General features: G+C 44.3%; 1 protein-coding gene across 2 annotated transcripts in view; it reads right to left on the bottom strand.

Annotated features, from left to right (window-relative positions):
- Positions 1 to 22,980, bottom strand: part of si:ch211-137a8.4 (apolipoprotein B receptor) — a 63,846-nt gene that overhangs the window by 13,028 nt on the left and 27,838 nt on the right. For both annotated transcript variants that reach the window (XM_039779289.1, XM_039779298.1), the window contains exon 2: positions 3,942 to 5,631. In XM_039779289.1, the coding sequence (XP_039635223.1) occupies positions 3,942 to 5,412 (1,471 nt within the window). In that variant the 5' untranslated portion in view covers positions 5,413 to 5,631. The remainder of the gene's footprint in view (positions 1 to 3,941; positions 5,632 to 22,980) is intronic.

The following is a 22,980-nucleotide window of genomic DNA, read 5'->3' as shown; positions in this document are numbered from 1 at the left end:
AGCTGGGATTGATCTACGTATTTGCATAACTTCAATCAGCTGTTTCCAATAAATGCATGTATAAAATGCAGGGGATATATTTGTGTTTCAATTTACAATTTGAACAGCTGTTCACTTTGACTTTAGCCTATAAGTTAGGTTTAGAACATGATGTTATCTGTTCTGACATACAGTGTGAAAGCATTTGAAAATTTGGCAGTAAAGATCCATTGTTTTGGTTTTGGTGGAGCTTGTGTGTAAACGAAATTTAAGCATTTTAAAGCAAAGCAACAAGAAATGTGTTAATTGTATAGCCTACACAGACGGATGTTGTGCTAACTGTGTTAAGAGTTTAGGAAAGTTGTTAAAAGTATTGAAAAAAGTGTCATAGCGATCGTGAAAAACTGTAAAGTTTCATCTATCAGCCAGCGTTGCTCTGCCTGGTTGTAGCGCTATCCTATTGCGTGCGGATGGAATTTGAAAGACAACCGTTTATCCCGCCCTTCGGATTGAGCCCTGCCAACGGTGAGTTCCTAGACCCCAACATCTGGATGTGAGTCTGGCTTGTCAGGCTAGGAGAGAAGGCCACCACCATATCATTGAAGATTCAAGAGCTGCCTATAGACCGAATTACCGTAATGTTGCGCTAACACAAAAAAAAACCCGTCCGGGTTGACAAAGACCTGTTGATTTGAATTGCTGTTTTTTTTTTTTATTTCTGTTGTCATTTTTTGCCATAACTGTAATGTTTAAAGATATATAGTTCAAACTATCTGACCCTTATTTTCTGTACTGTGTTGCTTTGCTAGCTTCGTTGATAAACCAAATCTAGCATTAGGAACAGCAACATGTCACCGCCGGTCGGACTGACTGCTAGTTTGGGTGGTGCCCAACAGGTAAAGTAGCTCTCCAAGCTAACGTTAGTCAAAGTGTTGACATACGAAAGCATCAAACATGCATTTTAGATGAAGGAGATGTGAGTATATCCAGCTGTTCCTCGTCCCCGTTTGCTCAGTGCCGTTAAATTGTATGTATGCAATGCAGCAGGTTTTTACCTGGAAGTTATTGTGAACAAACATTGTGATTGGGTCTATTTCCACATTTAGGACACACAGAGCAACATCATCCCATTGGAGTTGTTTGTGATGAATGTAAGACCAATTTTAACTCTACATTTAGCTCAGTTTGGGTCTCCATGTAGCAACTCTTGAGAAAAACTTCTGTCTCTTTAGCTGCTAGAGGCTGAACTTTCCTCATCGGCCAAATTAGATTGAAAGAAAAGTCATAAAAATCCAGATGGAAATCAGATTTGAAGAAATACCATTTGCAATGCAACAACTCTGTATTTTTATCGACTTTGATGGATCTCATGTGTGATATTCTCATCACAAAGAGGAATCTAGGTTCAAATGGATTGAGTTTAAACCAATTTCCTCCAAAACGTGGAGGAGTCCACGATTCTGTATTTTCTTTATGCAGCCAGAGAGCAGAAAGTCGGCTAAATTTAGTCTTTTACTGTTGACTGCATCCACAGTGTGACTTGAATTTCACATCAGATGTTGAATATTTTATTTGGGGAGAATGTTCAATTACATGACCTCCCTCAGCGTTAGCAGGCCACTACCTCCTGCCTGTGCTCCCTGGACGAGGACAGACACAAAGTGAGTGTGAACACGCTGTCAGTGTCTGAGTCTCTGTGTTTTTAATGGTGTCCATGTTGAACTGTGATTCTAAACGAGACTACATGTGTAAAGGTCTTGTTCTACATCTTCTTTTAAAAGGATTGTTAGCATGAAAGGGACTCTGTAAGGATTGATAGATACCTACGCAGAGCTTACGCCGTAGCCGATGTAAGTGGCCTACATCATCGTGAGGATTTACACTTGTGCGCTGGTGTGTCTGCATCGTTCTAGCGTATCTCTTTAACTCTCCTGTTGTCCTCGGGTCAAATTTGACCCATTTTCAAAAAGTTTCTATATCAGAAATGTGGGTTTCTTTCAACCAAATAGTCAAAAGAAATAACGTGGATGGTTCCGTACAACGCTCTTCACAAGTAAATGGAATTATCAGCTCACTACTTTCATTGAATTTGGGTGTTTTAGTCAATTTTATAACATTTGAAAAGAAAGTGATAAAAGAACGTCAGAAAAAATCAACCAAAACATCAGAAAAAGGTACAAAAAAACTTGGAAAAAAGTGACCTTTTCCAAAAAACATCGGGAAAATAAGTAAGTGTGTTGTGTGTGTGTGTGTATGTGTGTGTACTTGTGTGGTAGAGCGAGTGAGAGAGTGATGGGGGTTAGCTTTGGAGGGGGTACCCGACTCCAGCGGTGGGGATGGAGAAACAAAGAGTCTCCCCTGTGCTTTCTGACGACGGTCGGAAATCTGTAGCAGGAAAAGTTAACCCTCTCCTTGATTTCATGTTGTTCACGGATGAGAACCCCGGGAATGAGTCAGAGTAAATGTAGTCCAGTCCTTCCAGAAAAATGCAGTTTTTTTGTGATTGTTGCGGGCAAAAATCCTTGATTATGCGGCACGTTTTCTTAAAAAATGTGATGGAATATGCTCTATATGATATTTATGCAATTTTATGCGATGAAATTGCGGGAATTTGCAAAAACTGCGGTTTGATGAAAAAACAGTGATCCCCCCAACACCCTGCTTTTCGATGATGTTCACATCGCGTAATTACGTCACTTCATAACGTTCCCATGGCAACAGGGGGAAATGGCTGCTCTTGTGTGAAGTAAACGCAACATTTTTAAACTTTCGGCTAAGATATATGTGACTTTTTTGCAACGAAAATGCGGGGATTATGAAATCATGCAAGCCCTGCATATTTTGCGCGGAAATCTGCAATTTATGTGGTGAAAGTGCGGCATATTTGAAAAAATGTGGCCCCCACCGCATAAATATGCAGACTTTGGCTGATTATGCATTGAATTATGAGATTGCATAATTGCGTTTTTCTGGAGAGACTGTGTAGTCTATGTCAGCAACGTTCAGGTAAACATGTTCCACCAAAACAAAGTTTTAAAGAAATGTCAATAAACCAGAGCACGTTTTTTTCCCATCCCGGAATACTGTGTGGACTAGCCAGACAGCCCTTCCTCCGCAGTGCTGTGGAGGAAGGTCTGGCAATGTGAGACTAAAAGAAATGTGATGTTGCCAAGCCACGGCCAAGCGGATCAATCACGGTTGTCGGCGCAACGAGAAGTTACATTTCTGGGGAGGTGCACGTCAGGCTACGGTTATGGGTCCGTACCTAAGCGTACCTATGGTGTACATTCAACAAAGAAGTGTAGCAAAGAAGAAAAAACAAAAACGTTCTGCTACACTTTTTGGTCTTCAAACACTATAAAAACAGGCAGCACGGTGGCTCAGTTGTTAGCACTTCTGCCTCACAGCAAGAAGGTTCTGGGCTTGAATACAGGTCGTTCCGGGCCTTTCTGTGTGGAGCTTGCATGTTCTCCCTGTGTTTGCGTGGGTTTCCTCCAGGTGCTCCAGTTTCTTCCCACCATAAAGACATGCATACTAGGACTACAGTTTAAAATTAGCTGACTGGCTAACAGAAATGTAGATTATTGTGCATTGTCCTAATCAAATAAACTTACAACAACTATCTGAAATGTGACAAGTGGACCCAACCAGATGCTGCTTTTTTTGTAAATTGTTACAATATTTGTGTGTCATCTCACCTGAGGTCCTTTCCCGCCATTTTGCTAAATGATTAGTTGTTAAAGTAATTTCTTATGCAAACAAAAAACACCTTAGTCTTTAAGAAACTGCGATGGACATTCTTTACTATTTTTGACATTTTATAGACTAAACAATTAATCGGCAGATTCATAGGTAATGAAAACAATCGCTAGTTGCAGCCCTAAACGTTACAAGCGGCCCCAATACAACCCGATGCTGTTATTTTTCTGGAAGTTTTCACAATATTTCGTATGTCGTCTCACCTGAGGCGGCAGCTGTGGTTGGATCCTCCTCCCCGCAGGGAGCGCACTCTGTGTTGGCGCGTTTGGACTTGGGTATGACGCGCTTCTTGAAGGAGGTCCAGATCTCGTTGGCGTGTTGCGTCACCGTCCCACCACCCGGTGCGGCTGCTGCTGCTGCTGTCTTCTCCTCCTCCCCTCCCTCAGCCTTTTCCTTTTCCTCCTCTCCTCCCTCCGCCTTGGCTTCCTCTGTTGCTGCTCCTCCCTCCTCCTTGGCCTCCTCTCCTTCCTCCTCCGCTGCTTCTCCCGCTGCGGCCGCCACTGCCGCCGCCACTTCCTCCTCCGGCTTTGCGTTGTCGGCAGCAGAGTCTTTGTCCGAGCCCTTGGCCTTCCCGCTGATGCCGACCATCGACGGGTCCCTCTTCAAACCCTGGAAGGTCCAGGAGCGTTTCAGCTTCCACCTCTTCTGCCCGGACTCCTTGGAGTCCAGCGTGGACGAGTCTCCTCCTCCCTCTCCTTCCTCCTCCTTTACATCCTCTCCTCCGCTCTTCTTGTGCCCCTTCTGAGCCATGAGCTTCTTGAAGGAGTGCCAGCGCCTCATGTGCTTGGTGGTGGCTGCCGAGGACGACGACGAGGCTTTCTGCTCTCCCTCTTCGCCTTCGTCTGCTCCCCCCGCTGCCGAGGCCCCTCCGTCCGGCGCGGTAGAGTCCGCCGCGGCAGATTCCGCCACGGCGTTGAGTGCCTCGGGATCCAGCCGGTCCAGGGACTTGGATCGAACCTTCACGTCCTTCTTCTCGGCGCTGCGATGGGAGAAGATCCTCGCCACCGGCTTCCTGATCAGATCTCGAACCGTGGATTTGGCCTCCGCCGGTTTGCCCTTCTCCGCCTTCTTCTCCTCTTCCTTCTCTCCGTTTTCCGGCGCTTTCTCTATCGCGCCCTCTCCGTCGTCAGCGCCGCCGCCCTCTGCTCCTGCTTCAGACGCTGCCGCGGCCTCCTCGCCTCCTTTCTCTCCGTCCTTCTCCCCTCCCTCGGCGGCGTTCTCCTCTCCTCCGGCGGCAGTGGCGGCAGTGATCGTCTCTTTCTTCTTCCTTCCTCCCATCACCTTCCCCAGGCCGCTCTTGTTGAGGAAAGAGTCCAGGAACGAGGTCTTGGGCTCCGCAGAGGAGGAGGAGGCATTTTCTGAGTTCTGAGGCGTTGCGGCTGCCTCGTCGCTCGCTGGCGCTGCCGCATCTCCGTCTTCGGCTCCCGCCACTGCTGCTGTGTCGTTATTCACGGTCTCTTTGTTGTCCGCGACCTCGCTGTTGACAGCGGTACCGTCTTTATCGACAACCTCGCTGTTGACAGCGGTACCGTCTTTGTCGACAACCTCGCTGTTGATAGTCTCTGAGTTTGTGTTGGCGTTATTGGCCGGCTGCTCGACCTCCGCCGGCTTGCTCTCTGGGTTTTTCCCGTCTTCCTGGACCACCGGCGCCGCGTTGGCCTCTGTCGCTGCCATTTCGGAAAAGGGAAAACAACCAACAACAAAATAAAAAAACGTGTTCCTTCCTTCTTTCCTTCCTTCCTTCCTTCCTTCCCTGGCCTTCTGCCCTCCTCTCTCTCTCGTTCTGGTGTTTCGTTCCTCCTGCTGGGGTGGTGCTCTCAGGTCATGGAGAGCAGGGTGGAGAACAGTGGCGAGGAGGAAAGATACTCAGCATCCTACTAGTCCTCCAAACTCCTGCAGAGACAAAAAAAAGGGAAACAGAGAGAGATTAGAGGATGTAATGGGGGTGAGGGAAAGAAGGGATGGGAAGAAGGGGCAGAGAAGAGGAAGAGGCGCAGATGGTTAATAGTCTGATTCAACGCCATAGACACTCAATTAGTCTGGTCTAGACTGTGCCTTGAATGAGGAATGAAGTGTAACAAAATGGAGAATCTCAGCGGGAAATGCCATGCAATTATGATGTCTCCTAATCAGTCACGCTTCTAAAATTCCTACGAGATTTGATGCGGGACATGGAACGGCTGAAGAGGTTTATGGAGATAAAGTGACACTTTGCATCTGACAGTGAAATAATAAAGCCTGCATGTGTTTCAAAACCACAGATTAGCGGCTCTGAGCTGGTAATTGTCCAGATATTTAAAGGTGCTCTAAGCGAATTTTTTATTTTTTTATTTAACCTTTATTTTTTGTCACATAGAGCAAACATCTCCTCACTATCTGCTAGCTGCCAGTCCCCTGAACACACTGTAAAAAAACATCTCCTCACTATCCGTGAGCTAACGGTCCCCTGAGCACACTGTAAAAAAAACGCGGTCTCTGCAGACAGCCTAGGGTCCACACACGCCAACAAAAACAAAGTGGTCCAACCTGGACCATGCAAACATACACAAACCGTGTTCCAGCATAACAATAGTTATCTCGAGACACTTTACAGATAAAGTAGGTCTAGACCACACTCTTTAATTTACAAAGAAACAGCAATTCCAGTAATTCCCCCAAGAGCAGGCATTTAGTGCAACAGTGGTGAGGGAAAAACTCCCTTTTAGGGAGAAACCTCGGACAGAACCAGGCTCTTGGTAGGTGGTGTCTGACGGTGCCGGATTGGGTTGTGATGAACAGTGGCAATAATAGTCATAATAAAGATAATGGAACTATGACTAGACTACTGGCGTAGCAGGGCACTGCAGGGCGTTACAGGGTGTAGCAGGGCACTACAGGGCAGGACGTAGCAGGGCATAGCAGGGTGTAGCAGGGCATAGCAGGACATAGCAGGACACTGCAGGGAATAGCAGGGCACTGCAGAGCGTAGCAGGATGTAGCAGGGCACTGCAGGACGTAGCGGGGTCTCAGGGCACTGCAGAGCGTAGCAGGATGTAGCAGGGCACTGCAGGACGTAGCAGGGTGTAGCAGGGCATAGCAGGACATAGCAAGGCACTGCAGGGAATAGCAGGGCACTGCAGAGCGTAGCAGGATGTAGCAGGGCACTGTAGAGCGTAGCAGGATGTAGCAGGGAACTGCAGGACATAGCAGGGTGTAGCAGGACGTAGCAGGGCGTAATAATGTTGTATCCAAATGCTAGAAATTCCACTTAAAAACTATCAAACACACTTAAAAAGTATTCAAGGCATTCAGACTTGCACATCCATAAAATTAAGTTGAGAAAAACAAATTAAAAACAGTAACAAATGAGATATCCTGACTTTTAGTCCCTTGTATCAGTCGAGCTCTAAGGCGGTTTTCACACCTGCCTGATTTAGTTCGGTTGAATCTCACTAGAGTTAGTTTTCCTCCTTGGTGTGGTTGGTTTGAACAGGTGTGAATGCAGCAATCGCTCTCGGATTTGCACCAAAAGTGGACCAAACGAAGCGTACCAAGACGTCCTTGAAGTGGTGGTCTCGGTACGCTTTGAAATAAACTCAGAGCAGCAAACGGTAGCAGCGTGCAATGATTCTCTCACAGAAATAGACTGCGGTCAAGCATCGCCGTCACACGCATTCAGGTGGTCAAACCAATCAATCAATCAATCAAAATGTATTTATATAGCACTTTACAACAACCAAAATCAGAAAAGGTTACAAAGAAACAAAAGAATGAAATTGTCACACCACTGCTACGTATAAAAGGCCAGACGAAACAGATAAGTTTTAAGTTTGGACCTAAAAAGAGCTACATCTGTAATAGTGCGAATATTAGGGGGTAACTTGTTCCGGAGTCTCGGGGCAGCAACTGCAAAGGCCTGATCACCCCACCGTTTATATCTAGACCTTGGCACTTCTAAAACTCGCTGATTTGAACCAGCCTCCGCTTAAGTTGGAGACAGACGCCAGCAGAGCAGAGCAAAGCCTCTGTGAGCAGAGCAGTCGTAGAAACAATAGCTGTGTTGGAAACCATTCCCTATCACGGAAATAGCGTGTTCACTATTTTGTAGCGGTGTTCGAATTCTGCAGTTAATTTCATTCACTATATAGTCCACTATAAAATACCCACAATACACTGCTAATTTGAGTGTAAATACCATTTAGCCTACATTTTACTCCCGTATACCACAATGCTACTATTCTTGGTGATGAAGGAACATGTCACCCAGTGAAAAAATGTGACTCATTGATGGAAGAAGATATGTCAGGTTTCAGCCTGTTCTCATGAAGCATTTGTATATATAGCTACGGAATGTAGAGCACTGTAATTGGTATGTATTCCACATATTTATTACTGTCAGCAGCCCATTGACTGCTGCGGTATAAGAGAGTGAACATCCTTGTAGGTAGGGAGGAGGTCGTGTAGTGTTTGGCCCCGAAAACACAGGGCTTTCAAGCCGGGGAGCACAGTTCATGTCCCGGAAGAAGTTAAGGAGAAAACACAAGACTTTCACCCAGGAAACAGGTGTTCATGTCCTGAAGAAGTTAAGGAGAAAACACAAGACTTTCACCCAGGAAACAGGTGTTCATGTCTGGAAGAAGTTAAGGAGAAAACACAAGACTTTCAACCAGGAAACAGGAGTTCATGTCCTGAAAGAAGTCAAGGAGAAAACACAAGACTTTCACCCAGGAAACAAGTGTTCATGTCCTGGAAGAAGTCAAGGAGAAAACACAAGACTTTCACCCAGGAAACAGGTGTTCATGTCCTGGAAGAAGTTAAGGAGAAAACACAAGACTTTCACCCAGGAAACAGGTGTTCATGTCCTGAAGAAGTTAAGGAGAAAACACAAGACTTTCACCCAGGAAACAGGTGTTCATGTCCTGGAAGAAGTTAAGGAGAAAACACAAGACTTTCACCCAGGAAACAGGTGTTCATGTCCTGGAAGAAGTTAAGGAGAAAACACAAGACTTTCACCCAGGAAACAGGTGTTCATGTCCTGGAAGAAGTTAAGGAGAAAACACAAGACTTTCACCCAGGAAACAGGTGTTCATGTCCTGAAGAAGTTAAGGAGAAAACACAAGACTTTCACCCAGGAAACAGGTGTTCATGTCCTGGAAGAAGTTAAGGAGAAAACACAAGACTTTCACCCAGGAAACAGGTGTTCATGTCCAGGAAGAAGTTAAGGAGAAAACACAAGACTTTCACCCAGGAAACAGGTGTCCATGTACCGTAAGTACTACTTAATGGGACCGGTGTTTTAACCCAAACTTTTTTTCTAATTTCTAACTTAACTACCTGTTTTGCTGCCTAAACTTGACTGTTGTCGCTGCGTGACGGCGATGGTTAGGGGTTAGGGTTAGACAACCAAACTAGGCTTTGTTAAGGAGTTTTTTAAGTGGCTTTCCACACATATGGTCCCCTTGTGCCCGTGCCCCCTCATAGCTCCCATCACGGATGCTACGCTTCAACACAAACCTAACCCCTAACCTAACCACAGCATGATGGTCACTTTGTCGGCTAAACTCAACTGGAACGGCTGCTGAAACGACCATCACCTTACGGTGACAATACATGGCTCAGTCACCTTTTCTCAGCTAAATTTAACTTTAAATGGCCACTTAAGTTAATTGTCATGTCATGACTGGTCGGCTAAAGTTCTTCAGGTGTCCTGTCGCCATAATTTCATAACGTATCATTCGAACCAATTCATGGGAATGCCTTGCAGGCACCGATACCTGTTAGAAGGATCGATTCATGTTGCTGTTCTTTTCTTGACAATAAGAAAACTACACCAGACTTCACCTCTAAAAACTTGCTGCTTGGTTGTAACACGTTTGCAGAATTTAATGAATGAAGGATCAGATCAATGAATCTGTGAGTCACACGCTGATGTGGAGCAGCCGCCTGTTCAGCTGTGAGAAGCTGTGAAGAGTCCAGACGTTTTCTAGTGAGCAGAGTCACACACTCCTCTCAGAGGAGAAGGTGAACGAGTGAGTCAGACTGAAGCAGGGAGGCAGCGAGACGACGCAGACAGAGAGGCACTCAGGTGGAGAAAAAAAATCACACAGGGGAGATGGAGGTGCAAGCAAGGGAGGAAAACAGACAGATAGAGAGAGAGAGAGAGAGAGAGAGCGGTGTAAACACATACATCACATGCTCCAGATAATCTCACTATGTTGTTGCCACAACTGACTGACTGACTGACCAACTGGATGGCTTCACTGGCTTTCTGGGAGATGGGATGGCTGACTGATTTACTGACTGTCTTGAAGGCTGATAAGTTAGCTATTAGCTGGCTGATTTTCTGACTGGGCTGGGACGGACCCGGTTTGTGTCGTTCACCTGAGACTAGCAAACCACTTCTGGGGTAAAGAAGTCATTCATCCAGATAGTTTTACAGCGCATTAAGACCAAAAAATGCTCTTTCTTTAAAGGTCGGTGTGGATGTGTTGTTTCAGGTACCAGTGAGACAATGACATATGGAAAGTGGGTATCTTCTCCTTTTCTGCAGATAAACATGCAATCACTGGTGTTGTTCGGGAGACATCTAGGGCAGTGGTGGCCTAAAGGTTAAAGCTAAAAAGCGAGCTTGTGACCGGGAGGTCGTCGGTTCAATCCCCAGACCGACAGGATAAAACCTGGGTGGCCACCACTGAGATGCCCTTGAGCAAGGCCCTTAACCTCCAACCTGCTCCAGTGGAGCTGCTCAGTGGCCAGCAGATCAGACTTTGGTTGCACTGGGCAGCTTCCAGGTATGAACGTGGAACTGTGTGAATGTGCAAATGAGAATTTGTTCTCTATCGACTGATCTGGATAAATAAAGGTTAAATAAAATAAAAATATGGATGCAAGGGGGCGGGTTTGAGTAATAGATTCATGAGTTTGAAGGTGATCGATGATCATTCGATCCCACATCTCTACAACAAGTAGAAATGCGCCAATGCAGCTCCATGTTGAGGTAGATTCAACTCTTACCCTAAAAGATAATAGAAATGCTACTGATCTTTCAGAGCCGTGGTCGGGCCGTAGATTCTAACATGCAAAACCCTCGGTCACATAAAGGATCAATGAGTCGGGCAGACTGGACTAAGATATTCTGCCTCTGCACTCTCTCCGCTACGAGGGGATGGAGAGGGGGGATGGGAGGTGAACAAGGGGCAACGAGGGGAGAGGCATCCTTCGTCAAATTGTCTACCGAGTGCGGTCATGTCCAGACAGACAGTTTGAGTGAAAAATGCGATGGATGAATGACTTCATTTGTTCTTTGGGTGATTGGTCCACTTGCAGACATGCCTCTATACGTGGACACCAGGACGCCAACTTGTTGCTGAATAAAGGCATATTTATTTTGTATTGTATTTTTTTTTTTTATGGCAAGCAAACCGTTTGTAGCATGCGATTACTCTCTCTGGCTGTTTTACTCTCTCTGGCTGTTTGGACATGTTTTACACGTTTGTTGTCAGGTTTAAATATTGCACCTTGTGTTGCACAAATCCCTGTAATCTTTAAAATAGGTGGATCAGTCCTGCAAGTAAACATAACCTGACAAGCACTCCAATATCCTGTTGCATAAGCGGCCTCTGGCGGCCTCCTTTTCCCGCCTTAATGCTGCACTGCCTCTTGTTTACTACCCTGAGCCATTAGCCTGTTAGCTCTGGCGTACACAACTCATTTACTCTGCCCGTTAGTAGCCTGAAGTTAGAAATGGACACCTCCACCTCTGCACACAGACACAGCTACACACGCTTACCATCAGGCAGTATTAGATTCAACGTGTTTTTCAGCAGTTGCAAGACATTTAGTATTTATTTCAGAGACGCCGATGCAACGGCAACTCCAAGAACACAATAAACTTTCGGCTATCTGCAGATTTATCCATCAGAGTTCCCTGGACTTCATCAGCGAGTAAATTATCCCACATCCATTACAAACGAGAGCTCAACGGCGGGCATTTCAGCTCTTCAATCTGTGTTTGCACTGACAACAGACGAACAGCTTTCGTGTGTTCGTTTGCTCAGACTGTTTGGAAAGTCACTTGGCAGCTGGAGTTGGACTGAAATTCTGAAGCTCTTGATCTAATATTCTGCTTATCAATAATTCAGCCTGTGATGGCTGGTTTGGTCAAAATACTTCACATGCAACAGTCGTATCTCTGCTCGGCTTTATTAATGCCGTCTTTACTCGCTTCTTTCACCTTCTGAATTCCTTTCCGTCCTATTCAAAGTGTCTGCAAGAAAAAAATAAACTTTAAGTTTCTTTGTATTAATATTGAAACTAACCTTGAACACTGAGTTATGTTTTTGAGACAATACGTTTCAGAGCTGGTTGGAAATAGTGTGATTTAAAGTTAGCTCTTTGGCACTTGAACTCATTCACAGGGTCTCTTTAAATACAAAGAATGTAAATTACACTCTAATGGCTTTGTGTTCTGTATTTTACACAAGCTACAAGGTCGCACGTGGCTTTGAAGCACAAGCCAAACTGAGGGAAGTGTTTTTACAGAGCAAACTGAGCCAGAGGCTGAATCCAAATATCCACTTTCTGGGCTCACAGACTTGCAGCGAAAACACACAATTGTCGCGTATAGCCTGTGAAGCGTAGATTCTGATGCCTGATCGCACGCCTGGCCATTCATACCGGACGCATATTTCTCCCCGCTGGTCACAAAGCGATCCTTCTCCTCTCATCAGTCACAATCTTCATTGGGAACGAACCATTTAAGGCATTGCTTTGCTCCAACCGAACAACATGTCCTGCATGTCACTTTACCTAAACCCAACTGTCCCGTTCTTCTTTACCTAAACCCAACTGTCCCGTTCTTCTTTACGTAAACCCAACTGTCCCGTTCTTCTTTACCTAAACCCAACTGTCCCGTTCTTCTTTACCTAAACCCAACTGTCCCATTCTTCTTTACCTAAACCCAACTGTCCCGTTCTTCTTTACGTAAACCCAACTGTCCCGTTCTTCTTTACCTAAACCCAACTGTCCCGTTCTTCTTTATCTAAATCCAACTGTCCCGTTCTTCTTTATCTAAATCCAACTGTCCCGTTCTTCTTTATCTAAATCCAACTGTCCCGTTCTTCTTTATCTAAATCCAACTGTCCCGTTCTTCTTTTCCTAAACCCAACTGTCCCGTTAAACCCAACTGTCCCGTTCTTCTTTATCTAAACCCAACTGTCCCGTTCTTCTTTATCTAAACCCAACTGTCCCGTTCTTCTTTACCTAAACCCAACTATCCCGTTCTTCTTTATCTAAATCCAACTGTCCCGTTCTTCTTTTCCTAAACCCAACTGTCCCGTTAAACCCAACTGTCCCGTTCTTCTTTACCTAAACCCAACTGTCCCATTCTTCTTTACCTAAACCCAACTGTCCCGTTCTTCTTTTACTAAACCCTACCTTTTATAAACCCACCCACCATATTTTCCTAAACCTAACTGCGTCCAAAGTGACGCCACTAGTCCCAACCCAGCACGTGTAGATCTGACGCTAAAGGTAGACTTTTAGCGTCAATAACAACGCCAAAGGCCCCTGACCAAGCATCGTTATTTCATGCGATGGGAGTGGGAATGTGTTGATCAAAGATATGGGTTTCTTTCAACCAAATTGCCCAAAAATAACATGGATGGTTCCATACACGAAACAAGCTGTAATTATGCATCAACGTACGTTCCTCTGATCTTAATTATTAGCTGAAGTGGGTGGTGGTGATGGCGCAGTGGATATGGCACATATGCCTGTGGTGTGGGAGATTTGGGTTCAATTCCCACTGCGATACATCAACCAATGTGTCCCTGAGCAAGGCACTCAACCCCTAGTTGCTCCAGAGGCGTGCTACCTCTGACATATGTAGCAACTGTAAGTCGCTTTGGATAAAAGCATCAGCTAAATGACACATAATGTAAAGAAATTCATAATTTCTGGGGTTTTTAACTCAAAATTAGACATATTTTGGGCGCCTGGATGGCTCGGTTGGTGTGTAGGGGTTTGCTCCTGGATGCAGAGGGCCGGGGGTTCGACTCCGACCTCCGGCCCTTTGCTATACGTGTCGTTCCCTCCTTCACCCTCTCTCTCTCTCCCCTTTCATGTCTTCTGCTGTCCTATCAGAATAAAGGCTGAAAATGCCCCAAAAAATGTCCAAAAAATAAAAAGAATATGGCATATTTTAATTAGATTGTTGAATTAGGTTTATTGACCATGAACTCCAAACCTAAGTGTAAAACTAGCGGTGATGAGTTGGAATGAAGTTGGCTTAGAAGATGTAACACACAGAATTGGAAAATGTGTACTTTAGGCCACATGTGTCAAACTCAAGACCCGCGGGCCAAATCCGGCCCCGTGCAGATTTAGATCTGGCCCGTTTATCAATTTTGGTTCACAATAACCAAAACCACGGGAAAGTGTTTTTTAAAATGCAATTACGTGTCATTTAACGCAGAATACGGCAGATTTGCTGACTCTAAGGGCGCTGACACACCAGGACGATTATCGACAGTCTGGCGAGGTCGGTGACTCGAGTCTGTTCGGTGTGTCCCGTGCCGTCGTCAGTCCGAGAGGCTGTTGGCGTTCATTTTGGCCGACCTGACGTGTTCAGTCGGCGGCAGGGCAGTCGGGACTCACCCGGAAATGGGGAGCAGAATGAGCGTGACTAGAGTCTCTCAAAATCTGACGGAAATCTTTCAAACTGACCTTTGTTGAGCTGAAATGAAGACAGATTCAGCAACTGCACACACACACACACACACACACACACACACACACACACACACACACACACACACACACACACACACACACAGCCTATTTCTCTCTTAAACTGTTTTCAGAAACATGTTTTCTGTGAACTATTTTAGTACAATATGAGATCGGATTCTGAACGAGTCGCCACGAAAGTCTGGCTTTGAATTTCCGGAGAACACAAACCCATCATGTGACGCGTTCGTCCAATCAGCTGCCCTGTTTTCATTTCTTGGGCAACAACACAGAGTAGCGCCCATTGGTTGCGCCGCGTACGTCACTAGCGGAAGGGTCAGGGCTGGAGGCTGGAGGGATGTTCCGTCACCGGCTGCCGTAAATTCCCAAAGAAGAAGAAGAAGAAGAAGAAGATGTTGCGTAATTTCCGGTTGGGCGACAACACAGAGTAGCGCCGCCTGCTGTTATCAAGACGTATTACGTTTCTCAAGTCGGTGTCGGGCGAGTGTGTCCCGCGGCAGTTTTTTTGGACCTCGGGGGACTCGACTGATTGTACCGATGGGGTTTTCTGTCAACGGTCAGCCGTCGGCTAAATGCGTCCACGCCCTAAGACCCTAAGAGTTTTCATATTCAGGCTGAGACACAAGTTGTTGTTAAAAAAAAAAAGTCGTTTTGCTTGATTTGCTAAATTCTACGATGGCTAAATACGGTGGCCGGGAAGTGCAATGCAACATTACAAAGAATGAAACACTTTTACATTTTGGAAAACAAATTTACATTTTGGAAAACAAATTTACATTTTGGAAAACAAAATAACATTTTAGAAAACAAATTTACATTTTGGAAAACAAAATAACATTTTAGAAAACAAATTTACATTTTGGAAAACAAAATAACATTTTAGAAAACAAATTTACATTTTGGAAAACAAAATAACATTTTAGAAAACAAATTTACATTTTAGAAAACAAATTTACATTTTGGAAAACAAATTTACATTTTGGAAAACAAAATAACATTTTAGAAAACAAATTTACATTTTGGAAAACAAAATAACATTTTAGAAAACAAATTTACATTTTGGAAAACAAAATAACATTTTCGAAAACAAATTTACATTTTAGAAAACAAATTTACATTTTGGAAAACAAAATAACATTTTAGAAAACAAATTTACATTTTCGAAAACAAATTTACATTTTAGAAAACAAATTAACAAGATGCAAAACACTTTTACCAGTCCCGAAACAAATTTACAAATGACAGATTCTTCACGGAAAGGGAATGTACCACATACCGGAAGTGATGAGGTGTTGTTGGTGAGCGCAGTCAATTTGTGTTGTTGTGAGTGAGTATATGGCGTGAATGAAGTTTATGGTGACTTTACGTGTGGTCGGTGTTTGGAGTTTTTATATGACGCGGACCTGACGGAAACACAGGGAACGTATCGACAGCCGGGCCGGATCGGGTACAACAGGGGGCAGCTGAGTCCGTCTGCAGCTGCAGGACCTGGAGCTCACTGCCCATTCCTGGGAGCCAAAACCGACACCACGCAGCTGGAGACCCAGGCCGTATTGCTGGGCCCGCTGGAGGAAGGGAAGCCCGGAGAATCAGATCCAGGACTGAACGGAGCGGACTGTCACAGCCTGCTGAAGTTTAAATCACAGGTTTCCTTAAAGGGAGTCTGGCGGGACTCGGACTGTGGACGACGAAACACCGACTTAAAGTCTCGTTAAATAAATAAATACATGCAGAAATAAATGAATCATTAGTGGGGAGTGAGCCTGGACATTTCAGTCTGTTTAAACTTCACTTTGAAGCAGAACCTCTTAGTTCAGAAGGGTGAAGTTTCCGTTTGTACTCATATCTGTGAACTGATTATAATAAATATTCTTTGTATTAACACATTAATTAGTCTCTTTGTCTTTTTGTTTAAAAAACTAGAACATCGCATGAGATTTTGACGATTTATAGTGATTTTATTTCCGTTAGACCTTTGCCTACATTGACGCTGATGCATTAAGGACGGCCCATAGACAGTATATAAGGCAGTGCCTCCCCTGTTCCAAGATGGCGGCTCTATTGACGCATTCGATCCATAACTGCCGTAGTCAAGGCGACATGTATACAAAACCTCATCACTTCCGGTATGTGGTACATTCCCTTTCCGTGAAGAATCTGTCATTTGTAAATTTGTTTCGGGACTGGTAAAAGTGTTTTGCATCTTGTTAATTTGTTTTCGAAAATGTAAATTTGTTTTCTAAAATGTTATTTTGTTTTCCAAAATGTAAATTTGTTTTCTAAAATGTAAATTTGTTTTCGAAAATGTTATTTTGTTTTCCAAAATGTAAATTTGTTTTCTAAAATGTTATTTTGTTTTCCAAAATGTAAATTTGTTTTCTAAAATGTTATTTTGTTTTCCAAAATGTAAATTTGTTTTCCAAAATGTTATTTTGTTTTCCAAAATGTAAAAGTGTTTCAGTCTTTGTAATGTTGCATTGCACTTCCCGGCCACCGTAGCTAAAGGAACTCTTTTGATGACTTTCGTAGGGCTTCGCATCAACAAAAATGCGACAAAAATGTCGGAAAAAGCAACAAATTTACCAACAAAAAGGTGACAAATGTCTGCGAAAGCAACAAAAAACGTCTGAACAAAAATAAAAAAACTGGCCCCTTGGTGTGATTCCAGTGTGGCCCTCTGGGAAACTGAGTTTGACACCCCTGCTTTATGCTTTATGGTATAAAAACAGGCAAAACAGAACACACAAGGGGGTTAAATATCAATCAAAGAGCGATGCATACAATCAAACAAACATGGCAGCTTTAAAACAGACGTTTTAGTCTTAATAAACGGGGAGTTTTCTACTGGATTCTACCGAGCTGTTCAGCCCACACGAGACAGAGCTCCACCGCGGCCATCTTTGTTTCGGTTTCTCTTGATTTTTGTGGGGTGTTTTTGGTGGGTGATTATAACGCTGCTGCGGCATTAGTTGGATGGCTGAAGCCCAGAGGTGTTGGAACGGCATCAGACAGAGGAGGACAAAATGGAGGGAGGGATGGGAGGAAGAAGAGGAGGAGGAGTGGGGGTGGGGGTGGGGGGGGGGGTGCAGGATGGGAGGAAGAGGAGGAAGAAGAGGAGGAGTGGTGCAGACATGGGGCTGATTGCGAATCGTCTCTCTCTCTCTCTGTTTCAATTGGTCTGTCTCTGCCATCGTTCCTTCTTCACCTCCGTCTGTCTGTGTCCCTGTCTGCCCCTCTTTGTTTTCTTTCAGTCTGTCTCTTTTATTTCTGTCTCCATCTTTTTCGCTTGTCTTTTTCTATTGTCTCTCTGGCTTTCTTTTCATTCAATCTCTCGTTTCTTTTGCCTCCCTGTTGCTCCTCTTACCCTCTTTCTCCCTTTTTTTGTTATCTGTGTCAATCCCTCTCTGCGTCTTTTTTTGTGTGCATTTCTTCTCTCTATCTATGTCTCTGAATCTTTCCCCTCCTTTTCCTCTCGTTTCTTTCGGTCTGTCTCTTTCTGTCTCCATCTTTCCCGTCTCCTTCGTTCACCTCACGTTCCCTCCCTTTTCTGTCTCTGCCTCTTAATTTGTTTATTTCTCTCAATGTTTCTCTGTTCTTGTCTGTCTCTCTGGCTTTCTTTCATTCCATCCCTCCTTTCTTTTGCCTCCCTGTTGCTCCTCTTTCTCTTTTCCCCCTTTTCGTTATGTGTCGATCCCTCTCACCACCTTTTTATTCTCTTTTTTTTTGCATTTCTTCTCTCATTTACCCTCCTCCTCTATCGGGTTTTCTGTGTCTCTCTTTATGTCTATAAATCCTTTCCTTGCTGTCACTTTACTCCTCTTTCCTTTTCTTTTTTTCCCCTGTTTCTTTCAGTCTGTCCCCATCTCTTTTTTGCTTCTCTTTCTGCTCTCGTCTCCTTCGTTTACTGCATTTTACCTCCCTCTTTCAATCTGTCTCTGCCTCTATTACTTTCTTCTATCCTTCTTCCTCTCACTATCTCTTTTCTTTGTCCTTGTCTTTGTCTCTCTGGCTTTCTTTTCATTCAGTCTCTCGTTTCTTTTGCCTCCCTGTTGCTTCTCTTTCTCCTCCTCCCTTTTTTCGTTATCTGCGTCGGTCCCTCTCGCCATCTTTTAGGTCTTCTATCTTCCTCCTCTATCTACGTTTCTGTGTCTCTCTTCACGTCTCTGAAGCTTGTCCCTCCTGTCAGTCTTTATTCGTCTTTTCCTTTGGTTTTTCCCTTGTTTCTTTCAGTCTGTCTCCCATCTTTTTTGTTGTTGCTATTGCTCTCGTCTCCTTTGTTTACCTCGTTACCTCCCCTTTTCTATCTCTCCTATTCGTCTCTGCCTCTTTCACTTTCTGTTTATTCCTCTCAATGTATCTCTTATATTTCTCTGTCTTTTTAGTCTCTCTGGGTTGCTATCTCTCATCTCTCGTTTTCTTTTGTCTCCCTGTTGCTCATCTTACTCTCTCTCTCTCCCCTTCTCTCTCTCTCTCCTTCTCTCTCTCCCCCTCTCTCGCTCTCTGTCTCTCCCCCTCTCTCTCTCTGTCTGTCTCTCTCTCTGTCTCTCTCTCTGTCTCTCTCTCTGTCTCTGTCTCTCTCTCTGTGTCTTTCCCCCTCTCGCTCTCTGTCTCTCCCCCTCTCTCTCTCTCTGTCTCTCTCTCTCGCTCTGTCTCTCTCTGTCTCTCTGTCTGTCTCTCTCTCTTTTTCGTTATCTCTTTCGGTCCCTCTCGCCATCTATTTGGTCTTTTGTTTTGCATTCACCTTCCTCCTCTATCTATGTTTCTGTGTCTCTCTTCATTTTCTCTCGATCGCTCCCCTCCCCTCTTCATCCCTCTTTTTTGTCAGTCGGTCGTTCTGTCTGACTCTCTCTCCTTCGGTCCCCAGATTCATCTTTTTATTTTAAGTGCTTTTAACAGACACAAAGACCGTGCAAACGTTAGCCTACCATAACCTCATTATGAAGTCAAATTTAAAGAAGAGAATCAGGCACACACACACACACTGTGTCAGTGATGTTAAACAGGCTCAGTGAAAGTCAATCGACCTATGGGAGCGCTTTTTTTCGGGGGAGAAGAAGTCTTCATGCAATCACAAAAGGGTAAAGAATCAGCAGGACGTCAGTCCCTTTCTATCATGAAGAAAAGCCCAGCAGTTTGCCGGCCAATCAGAGCTTAACATGTCAATGATGTGGTCGTTAACTAGTTTTTTGGTCGGGGGGGTGCCAAAAGGTCCATAGATTAAGATTAAGATTAAAAACAAGTGTCTTTTAAAAATAACGACGGCCAAATGTGTGTGTGTGTGTGTGTGTGTGTGTGTGTGGTGTCTGTGTGTGTGTGTGTGCGTGTGTGTGTGTTTACTGAAAAAAGGTGGTACATGATCTTGGTAAGAAATTTGACAACATTGTAGTAAATATTTCCGGTGCATCACAAAGCGTTCCCGTTACGATACCAGCACACGAGCTAATCCAGCACAACCGAGGGCATAAAAAGTCACCAAAATGAAGTATTTGAACCTCATAATTAAATACCAAATGAGGGAAAAACTGCAAAAAGGTCCACTCTAAACTATAGGCTGACTACAGGCCTGAGTTTGCGTCCAACACAGACTGGAGAGAGAGGCAGAGAGAGACAGAGAGAGAGAGACAGGGAGAGAGAGAGAGAGAGACAGACAGAGAGACACAGAGAGAGAGACAGAGAGCGAGAGAGAGAGAGGCATAGAGAGAGACAGAGAGATAGAGACAGACAGAGAGAGACAAAGAGAGACAGAGAGAGAGACACAGAGAGAGAGAGAGAGAGCCAGAGAGAGAGAGAGCGAGAGAGAGAGAGAGAGAGAGAGAGAGCAATAGAGAGAGACAGAGAGAGAGAGAGACAGACAGAGATAGATACAGAGAGAGAGAGAGAGAGAGAGAGAGAGACAGAGAGAGATAGATACAGAGAGAGAGAGAGAGAGAGAGAGACACAGAGAGAGAGAGACAGAGAGAGAGAGAGAGAGAGCCATAGGAGAAGAGAGAGAGAGAGAGAGAGAGAGAGAGAGAGAGACGAGAGAGGAGAGAGACAGACAGAGATAGATACAAGAGAGAGAGAGAGAGAGAGAGAGACAGACAGAGATAGATACAGAGACAGAGAGATAGAGACAGACAGAGAGAGAGAGAGACATACAGAGATAGACACAGAGAGAGAGAGAGAGAGACAGACAGAGATAGATACAGAGAGAGAGAGAGAGAGAGAGAGGGAGATAGAGAGAGGGAGAGGGAGATAGAGACAGTGAGTCGGCCTCTTTGTATTCGTATGTTTGCCTATTACAGCCACAAGCTCATTTCTACGGCAATTGAGAAAAATGGAATCAGAAGTTTGTTTTTTTTCAACATGATGAGAAAACATTTCTAATGAATGTATCTGCAAAGCCACAAAATGTCCGCTGACAACGGACTTCATTTATCAACAATAGCCGCCTGGATTGCCGTGCATTCAACTATTCCTGTGGCCACGTTTAGGCGGCTCAAAGTGCGGTCAAAGGAGAAATCCGGCGCAAAATGAACCTAAAGGGGTTAATAACACATGTGTACCGAGTCGACCGTCCTCTGGGATGTGTAATCGAATGTGAACAGTTTTAGCGCAAACCGCTAATTAGCTTATAACGCTAGTCGTTGGGGCACGTATGAAGTACCCACAATCAGTCCCTCCAGAAAAGCGTGATTATGCGATGACATAATTCAATGCATAATCAGCCAAAGTCCGCATATTTATTCAAATATGAATATATTTCAAAATATGCAGGGCTTGCATGATTTCATAACCCCCGCATTTTCGTTGCAAAAAAGTCCCGTAATATATCTTAGTAGAAAGTTGAAAAATGTTGCGTTTACTTCACACAAGAGCAGCCATTTCACCCTGTTGCCATGGGAACGTTATGAAGTGGCGTAACTACGCGACGTGAACATCATTGAAAAGCAGATTGTTGTGTTGGTGGGAATCACTTTTTTTTCTCTTTTTCATCAAACCGCAGTTTTTGCAAGTTTCCGCAATTTCATCGCATAAAATTGCATAAAACGCCGTCAGACAGCGTTACAACATGCACGGAGATGAGAAGGGTATGTATGGACTTGTCTAACTCTGGGGGTTATGGTGAAAAAGCTGAAGTCCCAATAAGTCGGTGTGTTCCTTTAACGATTCAAAAGTTCTGGAGGCAAACAGAGTCTGCAGCAGATATAACTTTGTCATTATGTGAGGTATTTCAGAGCCTTTCCAGCTGCATGTTTTCCCTCTCTAATGGCTGTCTAATCCCTCAGTTAATGCGTATGTAATGGGGGGGGGGGGTCAACGGGGACGCGGCAGAGTGGCCAATCATCACTGCCGTTTCCCTCTCTTCACACTGTGATAATAGCCCTCCTCTTCACACCTTCCTGCTATCAACATGTCCTCAACTCACCGCATTCATACTATGTTTTTAGAGTTGGTTTTTTTTCCTCTCTCGTAAATTTGTGATTTGTCATTCACACCACGGCTTTTGGCGCCTCAGTTTTAACCCATTGTGGTGCAGATGTGCGACTTTTCAGGGCCTGAATATGGAAACGGCCCTATTCAGTCGGTCTCTTTCTGTCTCCATAAGAACAGCCTGTCCTGCTAAAAACGCTCAATGTGTGAAAATAGAATAGAGTACATTTTTATTGTCATTGGACAGCAGCTGTCCAATTAATTTTTTCCACAACTCACCGTCAGTGGTACACAAATAACAAGACAGTACCATTATGAAAGGCAAAAGACACAGAATAGAAACAATAAGTAAATACAATAATAAAAAAGTCAGATATTGCACATTTGTATTTGCAGAAAGACTGCTACTGCACCATTATTTGTTAGTGTTCAGTTCTTTTTTGGCACATGGGTAGAAACCGTTCATAAGTCTGGATGTGCCGGCCTTCATGGACCTGTGTCACTGCGCGATGTGAGTCGGGGGCAGATGTGAGTCGCGCATGCTCAGATTTAAACGGTTTATGCCATAACGTGTCTTACTGAAATTTGTGAAATCCATGAAATAATAAAAGTTTCTCTTTACATACAATAACAGAATATGGAAATCATATCAACTTAGCTAGCAGTCATTTCAAAAACGTTTTAGCTAGCTATGATTGTTAGATTGCTAACGTTAGCTCAAAACACCGTTCAAGTGACAGCCTTTGTTGTGTTTGATTGCTAACTTGTACCCAGCAGTCATTTCAAAAACGTTTTAGCTAGCTATGATTGTTTGATTAACGTTAGCTCATAGACTGTGCGTTAGCTCAAAAAGCCGTTAGCATCTTGAAGGCTACTTGTCGCAAAGTGACGCATGCGCGACTCACATCTGCACTCGACTCAAATTGGGCAGTGACAACCTGTATCGCTTCCCAGAGGGCAGCAGCGTGAAAAGGTGATTGGCTGGGTGGGAGAAGTCCTGTGTGATGCTTGTGAATGTCTTGTGCTACATTTACACGTGGCCGGCTATTTCATAAACGGACATTTCAACCTCTCCGTTTTCAAAAACAACATCGTGCACAG

This window comes from Perca fluviatilis, chromosome 2 (assembly GCF_010015445.1).
Source record: "Perca fluviatilis chromosome 2, GENO_Pfluv_1.0, whole genome shotgun sequence".
Classification (NCBI taxonomy): Eukaryota; Metazoa; Chordata; class Actinopteri; order Perciformes; family Percidae; genus Perca; species Perca fluviatilis.
The sequence above is the reverse complement of the archived record's forward strand: the minus strand, read 5'-3'. Positions and strand labels throughout refer to the sequence as shown.